At 52.4% G+C, this 12,746-nt stretch overlaps 1 protein-coding gene across 1 annotated transcript in view; it reads right to left on the bottom strand.

Annotated features, from left to right (window-relative positions):
- The window catches only part of PLOD3 (procollagen-lysine, 2-oxoglutarate 5-dioxygenase 3), a 33,205-nt gene that overhangs the window by 1,739 nt on the left and 18,720 nt on the right, over positions 1-12,746 (bottom strand). The window contains exons 10-18 of the mRNA XM_015420426.1: positions 11,641-11,762; positions 10,633-10,737; positions 9,609-9,734; positions 8,434-8,575; positions 6,894-7,007; positions 6,237-6,302; positions 4,983-5,087; positions 2,625-2,771; positions 1,077-1,202 (exon numbers count right to left, since the gene is read on the bottom strand). Of these exons, the coding sequence (XP_015275912.1) occupies positions 1,077-1,202; positions 2,625-2,771; positions 4,983-5,087; positions 6,237-6,302; positions 6,894-7,007; positions 8,434-8,575; positions 9,609-9,734; positions 10,633-10,737; positions 11,641-11,762 (1,053 nt within the window). The remainder of the gene's footprint in view (positions 1-1,076; positions 1,203-2,624; positions 2,772-4,982; positions 5,088-6,236; positions 6,303-6,893; positions 7,008-8,433; positions 8,576-9,608; positions 9,735-10,632; positions 10,738-11,640; positions 11,763-12,746) is intronic.

Below are 12,746 nucleotides of genomic sequence, written 5' to 3'. Positions count from 1 at the left end.
ACTGGGAGCCAAATCACCCTCAGGGAACCATCTCTGCTAGTATGGAAGGCGAGGGAGGGCATTCAATGGAACACACACACTGACAGTGCCTTTCTGCTGCCTTGGAGAGCCAGTGTGGTACATTGTTTAAGAGCGGTAGATTCTAATCTGGAGAACCAGGTTCAATTCCGCACTCCTCCACATGAAGCCAGCTTGGGTCAGTCACAGCCAGGGCTCTTTTTGTAGAAAAAGCCAGAAGGAGCTCATTAGCATTATAGGCCACACCCAACAGCAGAAACTCATTAGCATATTAGGCCACAGCCCTGACAGCACAGCTCATTAGCACATTAGGCCGCACCCCCATGTTACCAGAAGTGTGCTCATCCAGCCACACCTACCTTTTGCTTCTTATTCTGTTTACCTTGTTTGTTGTCAAAACCCAGGGCTTTTTTTGGAGCAGGAACTCTTTTGCATGTTAGGCCACACACCCATAATGTAGCCAATCCTAATTAGTTTCTGCTGTTAGGTGTGGCCTATTATGCTAATGAATTCCTGCTGGGCGTGGCCAACTCGGGAGCCAGCCAGAAATCCGTTCCTGTGCGTTCCTGCCCAAAAATAGCCCTGGTCACAGCCAATGCTCCCTCTTAAGCTGTGGATCCTGTGAGCAAAAATTCTACTTTGTGAGCTACTGGCATTAAAGATGTGAGTGAGCGATTTGGCTACTGCATAGGTGAGTTGGCTCTGGAGCCCCATCCTTCCTGAGCTAAGACAAAAATGTGTGAGCTGGAGGCTAAAAAACTGTGAGCTGGCTCACACTAACTCAGCTTAGAGGGAACAGTGGTCACAGCTCTCTCAGAGCTCTCTCAGCCCCAAAAATATGTATAGCCTGCCACCTAGTGGTGCGTAATGCTAAAAGAGCTAGAACTTCAGGCTGCCCGACAATCTGACTACACACAATGCCATACGATTATTAATTCTACTGCCTCGTTTCATGAAAGAGTAACTTGCTGTCTACAAAGGCAACGGCCTTTTCCCTGACCTCTCCGTACATCCCCGCAACCCCGATGGCTTTAGCCACCTCTTGAGGCAATGCTCACCTGATAGTCCACTCCTTTATGGTTGAGAGCAATATTGATGGTGAAAGTGGATGAATCGTGATGTGGACGGAGGAAGGGTTGCTCATCAGGTCGGTACCGGACCATGAAGTTCATGATTGCCCGAGCCTGAGTAGTGAGAGAGAGAGAGTCAGGGTTCGCTTGCTGGAGGAGACCATTGCACACAAATACCCACACGTCCCTAAAACGGGGTTCCTAACTGGATCGATCCCAGATTCTACTGCAGTGAGAAAGCCTGTAAACACGCAACCTGATGGGAGATTTTGTGTACTGGAGAAGAGTCGGTCTCCTTCACGGCACAATTCATAGAATCATCGAGTTGGAAGGGGACCTCCAGGGTCATCTAGTCCAACCCCCTGCACAATGCAGGAAATTCACAAATATCTCCCCCTCCACACCCCCAGTGACCCCCATTCCATGCCCAGAAGATGACAATAAACCTCCAGGATCCCCGGCTAAACTAGCCTGGAGAAAAATTGCTTCCTGACCCCAACGTGGCAATCAGCATTTCCCTGGGCGTGTCAGAAAGGGCCACGAGAACTAAGCACTAATGTACAAAAACCAATGCCATGTGTGAGGCTAGTGCCAGTTTTTTATGGTTGCTCTTTGCCCTGCCTTGCAAAGCTGCAGGCAAGTTTCCCTCAATCAAAAGAAATAACCGCTTATTTTCTACTACTTTTCCCCAATCACTTGTTTCTCTCTGCTTAAGTGACTACTTTGTTCTGCCGTGTTCTCTCCCACTGGAGTTCTCATTAGCCCCGTACACATTTTAAATAAATGCACGTGCAAATCCATGGACACAGTTTTCTTTGTACGCATGTTGAGAATTGAGGGTTGAGAATTCTCAACACATGTACAGCCGAACGTCCTGTTTAAACCCCACATTTAAGAACATAAGAGAAGCCAATGCTGGATCAGGCCAATGGCCCATCCAGTCCAACACTCTGTCACACAGTGGCCAAAAATACCAGGTGCCACCAGGAGGTCCAGCAGTGGGGCTGGGACACTAGAAGCCCTCACACTGTTGCCCCCCCCCGCACCAAGAATACAGAACATCCCTTGCCCCAGATCGAGAGTTCCTATCTATACCTTGTGGCTAATAGCCACTGATGGACTTCTGCTCCATATGCTTATCTAATTCCCCTCTTGAAGCTGTCCACACTTGTATTTATCCAGGTACTGGTCCCCAGTCTATTCTTAGAGAATGTGCAATGGTTCTTTCTTCCAGACAGATATACAGTCATTCTGCCATGGAAGCTTGCTGGGTGACGTTGGGCCAATCGCACACCCACTCAGCTTAACCTACCTCCTAGGGCTGTTGTGAGGATAAAATAGAGGAGGGAAGAATGATGCAAACGGGCTTTGGATCCCCATCGGAGAGAAAGGTGGAGGTCCGATAGATAAGTACACGTATTCACTGTAATGTGTGAACAGGGCTACGGGGACCAACTATTCCAGTTTCCCCCATTCCATGCTACATTTTCATTGGAGATTTTCCAGCTCCCCCCCCTCCCCGCCTGGAGTTGGTACCTTGGTGTAGTAGCCAGGATAGAGCTTCTCTGTGACGGGCGCGATGTATTCTTGTAGGAACCGGAGCCACTCCTTCTCAAAGCCAATTTGATTCATGTGGATATCGACAGTCGGGACGTTCTCGTAGCCGCCAGCCAGTCTGGTGTCCTAGAACAGAGCAGGGACTTGGGAAATCAGTCAGGTGGGAAGGGCCCTGTAGAGGCATCCTGGCCCCAAAGGGTAGATCTATTCATCCGCTAGCGACCCATCAAAGGACACTGGAGCCACCTGCAACCAGATTCTGGAAAGTTGGCATACAGATGTCCTAAATAAATAAATTGATTCCCCTGTACATGCCCCGCCCTATGCAGCCCAAGCAGAAGGAGAAATCCTATTGGCGCAAAGAGCTCCAGCCATGTTTGCCGAAGGGCGTTCTGTTTTTTCACAGGCACTCCTCAACCAGGTAACTCCCCCAAAGTGAAAAGTGGCAGATTTGTAGAAAGAATCTGGAAGCTCAAATATTATGCCTGGGTATCGTTGGAGGGGCAAAGAGACAGTCGCAGATGTTAGAGGAGCCCCAGAGAAAACTGGGAGAAACAACCCCCCCCCCTCCAGCAGGCTTGGGGAAAGGAAAAGGTTCCCTTGCTCGAAAGCCAGTCGAGTCCGACTCTAGGGTTGCGGTGATCATCTCCGTTTCAAAGCCGAAGAGCCAGCGCTGTCCGAAGATGTTTCCGTGGTCATGTGGCCGGCATGACTAAACACCAAGGCGCACGGAGCGCTGTTACCTTCCCATCGAAGTGGTACCTATTTATCTACTTGCAATTTCTTGCTTTCGAACGGCTAGGTTGGCAGGAGCTGGAACTAGAGACGGGAGCTCACTCCGTCATGTGGCAACCCGGGTCTCGAACTGCTGAACTCCCGACCTTCCACAGCCTGCAGTTCAGCGTCTTAACCACTTGAGCCACCGCAGCCTTAAGAAAGAGCCTTAAGAAGCCACCCTGCCTTAAGAAATGTTGCCTCTAGAGACAGAAGGATGTTCTAGCATTGACCTTATCTATTTACATGTGAAGCTGCCTTATACTAAATCAGATCCTTGGTATATCCAAATCTGCCATGTCTACTCAGACTAGCAGCAGCTCTCCGGGGTCTCAGGCTGGAGGTCTTTCACATCACCTGCTTCCTGATCCTTTCACCTGGAGATGCCGGGGGCTGAACCTGGGACCTTCTGCATGCCAAGCAGAGGCTTTGCCACTGGGACACACCCCCTTGCTTGCTTTCTAGCCCACCTTTCTCACTGGGGATCAAGGCGGATTATTACAAAATATAAAAACGATTGAATCAAACCGCAAAGACTCCCAAGAAACAATGCAGCAGGACAATGGAAGTGGAAAACAATGCAAACGGAAAAGTGGGTTATAAGGGTAGAAGACGATGCAGTAAAAGGAAGTAAAAGGTAAAGGTTCCCTTGCTCGAAAGCCAGTCGAATCCGACTCTAGGGTTGCGGTGCTCATCTCCGTTTCAAAGCCGAAGAGCCAGCGCTGTCCGAAGACGTTTCCATGGTCATGTGGCCGGCATGATTAAACACCAAGGCACACGGAACGCTGTTACCTTCCCACCGAAGTGGTACCTATTTATCTACTTGCAATTTCTTGCTTTCAAACTGCTAGGTTGTCAGGAGCTGGAACTAGAGACGGGAACTCACTCCGTCTTGCGGCACCCGGGTCTTGAACTGCTGAAATACTGACCTTCCACAGCCTGCAGTTCAGCATCTTAACCACTTGAGCCACCGCAGCTCCATAGTAAAAGGAAGACTTTGCAGTAAAAGGAAGATGATGGACCAGGGGTCTGATTCCGAATAAGGCAGATTCATGTGATCAAGGGGATATGTGGGCTCAGTGGTGGAGCATCCACTCGGCATGCAGAAGGTCCCAGGTTCAATTCCCCAGCATCCTCCAGTTAAAAAGACCAGGTAGTACATACTGGGAAAGGCCTCTGCCTGAACGACCCTCGAGAGCACCTGGCAGTCTGAGCAGACAGTACTGACCGTGATGGACTCATGATCTGAGCCAGTCTCATACAGCTTCGTGTGTTTATTCAATTAGCCACAGGCTACAGCCCCGTATCGCGCTCACCTCGTGCTTCCCCCCCTGACCACTGGCCAAAGTTTTCGGCCTCTTCCACCAGCTCATCACACATCCTCCAGTTAAAAAGACCAGGTAGTACATAGTGGGAAAGGCCTCTGCCTGAACGACCCTCGAGAACACCTGGTGGTCTGAGCAGACAGTACTGACCGTGATGGACTCATGATCTGAGCCAGTCTCATACAGCTTCGTGTGTTTATTCAATCAGCCACAGGCTACAGCCCCGTATCGCGCTCACCTCGTGCTTCCCCCCCGACCACTGGCCAAAGTTTTCAGCCTCTTCCACCAGCTCATCACACATCTGGTCGGTGAACACTGGGAACCAGTAAACGTCAGGGCACGGCTGCAGTGGGAAGAAGGGATGGGAATGGGGTAACAAGGTCACAAAGGATCAAGAGAGAAGAAGAAGAAGAAGAAGAGTTGGTTTAAAACCCCGCTGCTCACTACCCGAAGGAGTCTTGGAGCACCTTACAATCTCCTTCCTTTCCTCTCCTCACAACAGACACCCTGTCAGGTAGGTGGGGCTGAGAGAGCTCTGAGAGAGCGCTGTGACTGACCCAAGGTCACCCAGCTGGCTGCATGTGGAGAAGGAGTGGGGAATCAAACCTGGCTCTCCAGATTAGAGTCTGCCGCTCTTAACTACTACACCAAGCTGGCTCTTGAGAGAGAGAGAGCTGCATCGCACAAAGAACTAGCCTTCCTAACTGTCAGCTAGCTGCCGTATTTCATCTGTATGTGTCCTTTCCTGACTGTGGCGCTACGGCTCTATCCCTGTAGATCATGGCAACGGACCTGTAATCCAGGGCTTTTTTGGTAGAAAAAGCCCAGCAGGAACTCATTAGCATAACAGGCCACACCCAACAGCAGAAACTCATTAGCATATTAGGCCACGCCCCTGACCGCACAGCACATTAGCATATTAGGCCACACCCCCATGCCTTCTCCCTTGGCTTGCCTGGGCGCCTCACGGCTTCAGGGAGCCCAGGCAAGCTGGCCCTTGGACAGGCCAGGGAAGGCATTAAATGCCTCCCCGATCCTTCCAGGCCGCCCCCCCTGGCTCCCGGGCTCGCTTGCTTTGGGGTGGGGGGGGGGGGGGGTTTGCTCTCCAGGCCTTCCCTCTGTAGGCACGCATGCAGAGGTTTTGGCTGTAGTGGGCGTGGCCAACCCTGAAGCCAGCCGGAACTCCGTTCCTGTGCGTTCCTGCCCAAAATCAGCCCTGCTGTAATCTAATAAAGCATAACATTTCCCCCGAATCGTGCGTGGAGATTTACTTGCTGTTGAACCTGACACTAGCCTCCAGGTGGGGCCTGGAGATCTCCCAGAATTCCAGCTGCTCTCCAGACGACAGAGACCAGTTCCCCTGGAGAACAGGGCTGCTTTGGAGGGCGGACTCTGCGGCATGATTTCCCACTGAGGCCCCTCCCCTCCCCAAAACCTCCCTCCCAAGTCTCCAGGAATCGTCCAACCCGAAACCGGCAGCCAGTGTCCTCACCTGCATGTGGCTTTCCCCCTCCAGCACTTGTGAGTAATTCTCATGGATGTATTTCTCCTGCCAGTCCTGAGGCAACCCAGGGAAGAAAGAAAGAAGGCCAGAGTTTTTTTAAAAAGCTGTCACAGAGCATCCATCGTACAATCCCTAGTCCTCACGGCACCAAAAAAACATTTAAAGGTTGTAAAAAAACACACACACGTAGGCCTGAGATTCTGGATCCGGAGAGGGTGGGGAGGACAGACATTTCCCACCTCGTTCGTACCTCTCCACGGAATTGTCAAGTCTGAAGACGCCAGATGCCTGCAGACTTAGCAGATTCTCCGTGGGTGGTGCACGAAGGAGAATGGGGTTGCTGAGCAGAAACAGTGTTTGACGACTGAGGGGTCAAGGGATCAGGATATGGTCCTGTCAGGGCAGGGGCTTCGGGTGTGCCCGTGTGTTTCTGGGAGGGTAGGGCCCCCCCACTTCCCTCCCCTACTGCTCCTGTCTGGTTCTGCCCCCACCAAACTGAACTTCAGCCTGTCTTGTTTACCCATGGTTTGGCCACCAGGAAAGGCTCTCTGTGCACGGGCAGAGACCTTCAATTCCCACCCACTCCCCTCTATTGGTGTGTGAGCAAGCAGCTAAGCGCACGGGGGTGTCTAGCCCGCTACTCACCAGGGGGTTCTCCATGATCTGCCAGAGGTCCGGATGCAGACGGGATGTGTTGAAGCTGGCGGTGGAAAGGAGACGCCCGAACTCGTCCCGGTTGCTGATGTGAAGGAAGATACCCTGAAGACGAAGAGATGGGGAGTGAGAGAAGACTGGGAAAAATAGTAGAAACGCACCACAGCCCAGAATTCTATAATGGAAGGAACAGTCAACATTGGATTTATTTATTTTTTTAAAAAAGGTTTCTTGTCCTTACTATTGTAAAAATAGGTTCGGAGGGAGGGAGGAAGACCAGGACACATTTCCAAAGGGGGCTGGGGTTACTTGACCCTCCCGATGCCTAGAAGCAGGGGGTCCCCGGCCTTTCTCGGGCCTGTGGGCAGCTCTGGAGTTTTCACACAGTGGCTGCGATCACACACGCACCAAATAATCCACTTTCAATCCATCTTCCGTGCACTTTCCGACTGGATTTTACGGTGTGAATGAGCAAAATCCAGTTGGAAAGTGCACGGAAAGTGGTTTATTTAGCGTGTGTGATCGCAGCTAGTGGGGGCGGGGGTGGCCACAAAATGGCCGCGGCCGCTTCCCTTCAGTCACACATCATGAAGGTGGCAGCTGCCGCCATGGCAACTGTAACGTATTCAATAGCTGCCATTGAATGCATGATGTATGTGAAACATCTAATTGACTTGCCATGTTGAGCTTCGTCCTGGGCTAGGATCCAAATCCATCCAATCGCACTGCTAGCCCAGGAAGCACCTAGCCAGGAACGTCCGTGATTGGTCCTTATATGAACAACCGTATTGGTTGGTATTTGTACAGTGGGTGTGGCTACATTAGCCAGGAATGTTTAAAAGCAGGACAGCTGCAATGTAAAAGCTGAACTGTTCTGTTCTGGCTATCAGATGTTGATCCATGTTGGAGTTGAAGAATAAAGTTGTGGTCTTGCTGAATCACTCTCCGACTTCTTTGTTAAGCGAGCAACTTAACAGCAACATTTCTGAAAACCTGCACAGCCAATCAGATGGCCAGGGGCCAATCGGAAGCCTGGCCCTGTCCGGCAAGCCCGGTCTCGTCAGATCTCAGAAGCTAAGCAGGGCTGACTCCAGCAAGTATTTGGATGGGAGGCCTCCAAAGAATACCAGGGCCGGGAGGCAGAGGCAGGCGAACAAGCCACTTCTTTGAACAGCCTCCATGCCCCAATAGGAGTCGCCAGAGGTTACCATGACTTCCGGACACGGGCGCACATACACACACACACCCAAAAAATAATGCCAATTAAAATAGAGAAGAAGCCTTGCTGGTCAAAAGGCCCACCCAGCATGGCCCACTTTCTAACAACGCTTGAGGGGTGCCCGGAAATGTGCCAGCTGGTGCCATGGCACCACATGGGGGACCCCTGGCCTAGAAGGCCAAATGATGCCAATAGGGGCCCAGGGTTCAACCATGACTCCGTCTACCAAAGCGGCAGCGCTGAGTTCTTTTTAAGTGCAGGGTTCATACAGGCCTGGGTTGAGACAGGCCTCCCGCGGACACAGCTCCTCACCTTTTCCCGCACACTCTTGCAGAAAGCCATATCCGGGTCCATGTCGTCCAAAGTGAAGACGTGCTGCTGGACCAGCTCGCTGCGTAACGTCTCCCCCCTCAGCAAGTAAGCCTGGGAGATGTAAGGGACGTTCCACACACCTCTGAAGGGCAGGAAAGGGACAAGAGGCGGGGTCAGTCCCAGGAACATCGGCTGCCTCAGTACACGTACATATCATCACACGGGAAGCTGCCTTATACTGAAAGCAGACCACTGGTCCATCCAGGTTAGTATTGTCTACTCAGACAGGCAGAAGCTCTCTTTCTCATAACCTATTGCCTGGTCATTTTAACTGGAGGTGCCGGGGATTGAACCTGGGACCTTCTGTGTGCGCAGAAGAGACTCTTCTACTGAGCCACAGCCTCTTCTTAAGCACTGAAGTGTCAACTGAGAAGACATTCAGGCAGGGGTCATTTCCTGCGGGAGCGCACAGGAGCGGAGCTCCGGCAGTAAGGAGCCTGGGGGCGGGCACATGCAACAAGCCCCGCCCCCTGCTCCCAGCAGCCCTCAGTCGGGCCACGAGGAGCAAGAAGCAGCCAGGTAAGTTGCAGAGCCCCCCCCCCCCCCGGCTCGCCTTCGGGTACAAGCTCTCCCTCCTCTGTGAGGGCAGATCTGCGCGTTCCCCCCCCCCCCAATAGCTAGCAATCCAAAACAGTCCAGTGAAGCCTGAGCGGTGGGTGTTGCCTTCTGACACACTTCCAGTGATGTCAGGGGGCGTGGCATATGCAAATAAGTTATGCTAATGAGTTGTGCTAATGAGCTCCTGCACCTCTTTTTCTATGAAATGACCCCTGCATTCAGGTCCTGGATAGCCAGTTTAGCATAGCCGTTTGAGTATCAAGTCAGATAAGAGTCTAGGAGACAGTCAGCGTGGTGTAGTGATTACAGCGTCCGACTAGGATCAGAGAGACCCAGGTTCGAATCCCCACTCTGCCCCGGAGGCTTGCTAGTTGACCTTGGGCCAGTCGCGGCCCCTCTGCCCAGCCTACCCCACAGGACTGTTGTGAGCAAAGAACGAAGGAGAGGAATAATTCTGTAAGCCACCTTGAGTCCCCACTGAGGAGAAAGGTGGGAGATAAATAAAGCAAGTAATTGAATGAGACCCGGGTTCAAAAGCTCGGTCACTGCAGACTCACATCCTCTTGCCCTGCACCAGTTCCACGTAGTCCTCCGAGCGGGCGTAGTATCCTTCGGGGCTCAGGGCCCCCCAGAAATTGGACCAGAGCTTTCCATGCCGGGACATCATGGGAGCGATCACCTTCCTGGGGGGGGGAGGAAGCAAAAGGGAAGTCACTAAGGGGGGAGAGAAAGATGAGCCAGGGGGTGGGGCAGGCCCTTAAAACAGCCCAGAAGAGATAATAAGGTGACAGGTTGGACGGAAGCTTATTATGTTCATTAGGTTTAAAAACTTTTGTTATCGTTCGGATCTTTGCTGTTTATCTTGATAATAGAATATTATTTGGAAGGGGGGGTAGGGTTGCCAGGTCCGTCTTCCGCCCCCAGCAGGGGACTTTGGGGGTGTTCCTGGAGGGGGCAGGGCATCCCCGACGTGATGACGTCACGTTGGGGATGTCCACCGCCCCCCCACGCCCAATCTCCAGAAACGCCAGTTCCCTGCACTTAAAGGAGCCGGCGTTTCCTGTTTAAGTGCACGGAGCCAGCGTTTTCCCTTTAAGAGCAAAGAGCTGGCATTTCCCTTTTAAGTGCACGGAGCTGGCATTTCCCTGCAAGCCTGATCTCAAGTGGAGATCGGGCTTGGGAGGAAACGTGGGCTTGAAGGGAGAGGGGTGACTATGGGTGTTGGGTGCGGGGCTTCCCCGCCAGCCATCTGGCCGGCGGCAGGTAGAACCCCCCTCAAAACGGGGGACCCCTGGCAAACCGGGGGGGTTGGCAACCCTGGGGGGGGGGGAAACCAGCCCAGAAGTGAGGCCAGCTGAGTGACCCCCACAGGGAACGGCCCTTTCATTTAATCTGCCCACTAAGCCATCCTGTGCCCCTTGCAACGGTCAGCAGGCTGGGTCAAAAGGCAAGTAGCCACTGCAGTGCTGCCAGGGCTCGGCTCATTCATGGCCAGCAGCCGCCGCCCAGGGAATGTTCCTGGTAAGATAAAGGGCTGGGCCAGTCCTGGCTGCATGTGGTTTCACGGGGTCAGGCTCTCACTTGTTATCCTGGATGAGAATCTGCAGGATCTCGGGGTTCACCACGACCACGTCGGCATCCAGGCTGAAGTAATAGCCACAGGCAAGGTCCTGGCGGCAGAGGTCCCTGTTCCAAAGGAGATCTTGTTAGACCCAGCCCAAGAGTTGCCAGGCAGTGACTGGCAGGAGGGTTGAGGGGTGGTAGTAGCATCCTTGGAGAAAAATTAAACCGAAAAATAAGATCTCATCTACTCACAGAAAGTTCTGCCCATAGAGTTCCTGGTGATTCCTAGAGCTACTCCCGTCACTTCTGGGTAGCTCTAGGGATTGCCAGGAACTCCGTGGTCAGAACTTCCTGTTAAGTCAATGAGGCCTTAGTTTCATTTTGAATTTTTCTCCGTAGGGAACATGGCGGCCCCTTGTTGGGCCCCAGTTTTTGCCCGTCGATTGGGTGAGCATCGGCAAGCGAGGGCAGCAACCAGGGGGGTTTTTTGTAGAAAAAGCCCATCAGGAACTCATTAGCACAATAGGTCACACCCAACAGCAGAAACTCATTCGCATATTAGGCCACACCCCTGACAACAAATCTCATTAGCATATTAGGCCACACCCCCATGTTATCAGAAGTGTGCTCACCCAGCCACACCCACCTTTTGCTTCTTATTCTGTTTGCTTTGCTGTCAAAACCCAGGGCTTTTTTTGTAGCAGGAACTCCTTTGCATGTTAGGCCACACACCCCTAACGTAGCCAATCCTAATGAGTTTCTGCTGTTGGGTGTGGCCTATTATGCTAATGAGCTCCTGCTGGGCGCGGCCAACTCAGGAGCCAGCCGGAACTCCGTTCCTGTGCGTTCCTGCCCAAAAATAGCACTGGCGGCAACTACCGGGAGGTCTCCTGCCATAGCTGGACAAATGGGAACCCAACCCAGCCTCCCTCCCATGTGTTCAAGCATTATCCCATCCCTCCAGGGTGTCTTTCCCACTATTCCCGTTGTTTCCCGCTATTGCTCTCCCTTCCCTTGGATACTTACATGGCCATATCTCTGGCCTCGCCCTCACTCATTTCCTCCTCTGGACCCACGAGCTTGATGCTGTCGAAGGCCCCCTGAAGGTGCTCCCACTCGGCCTGGATGTGCTGCTCGTGATACACCTCCTGGGGAAAAGGGTGACCCGTCACGCTCGAAGCTGCCTGATCCCGAATCAGAGCCTCAGTCCACCGAGGTCAGGATCGTCTACTCAGACCGGCAGCTGCTCACCAGGGTCTCAGGCGGAGGCCCTTCACATTACTTACTGCCCGGTCCTTTTAACTGGAGAGGGCGGGGACAGAACCCGGGACCGTCTGCACGCCAAGCAGAGGCTGCTCCACTCATAAGAACATACGAGACGCCAGTGTTGGATCAGGCCAAAGGCCCATCCAGTCCAACACTCTGTGTCACACAGTGGCCAGAAATACCAGTGCCCTCAGGAGGTCCACCGGTGGGGCCAGGACATTAGAAGCCCTCCCACTGTTGACCCCCCCCCAAGCACAAAGAAGACAGAGCATCACTTGCCCCAGAGTCCCTATCTATACCTTGTGGCTAATAGCCACCGATGGACCTCTGCTCCATATGCTTATCTAGTCCCCTTTTAAAGTCATCCATGCTTGTAGCTGCCACCACTTCCTGTGGCAGTGAATTCCATGCGTTAATCACTCTTTGGGTGAAGAAGTACTTCCTTTTATCCGTTCTAACCCGACCGCTCAGCAATTTCATGGAGTGCCCACGAGTTCTTGTATTGTGAGAAAGGGAGAAAAGTACCTCTTTCTCTACCTGCTCTTTCCCATGCATAATCTTATACACCTCAATCATGTCACCCCTCAGTCGTCATTTCTCCAAGCTAAAGAGCCCTCAGCGCCTTAACCTTTCCTCATAGGGAAAGTGTTCCAACCCTTTTATCATTCAAGTTGCCCTTTTCTGCACTTTTTCCAAAGCCATAATATCCTTTTTAAGGTGTGGTGACCAGAACGGCACACAGTATTCCAAATGAGGTCGCACCACTGATTTATATAGGGGCATTATGATATTGCCTGATCTGTTTTCAATACCCTTCCTAATACTCCCCAGCATCGCATTGGCCTTCTTTACTGCAGTCACACACT

Source organism: Gekko japonicus, unplaced genomic scaffold (assembly GCF_001447785.1).
Source record: "Gekko japonicus isolate JY-2015 unplaced genomic scaffold, Gekko_japonicus_V1.1 scaffold441, whole genome shotgun sequence".
Taxonomy (NCBI): domain Eukaryota; kingdom Metazoa; phylum Chordata; class Lepidosauria; order Squamata; family Gekkonidae; genus Gekko; species Gekko japonicus.
This window is presented reverse-complemented; position numbering and strand designations above follow the sequence as displayed.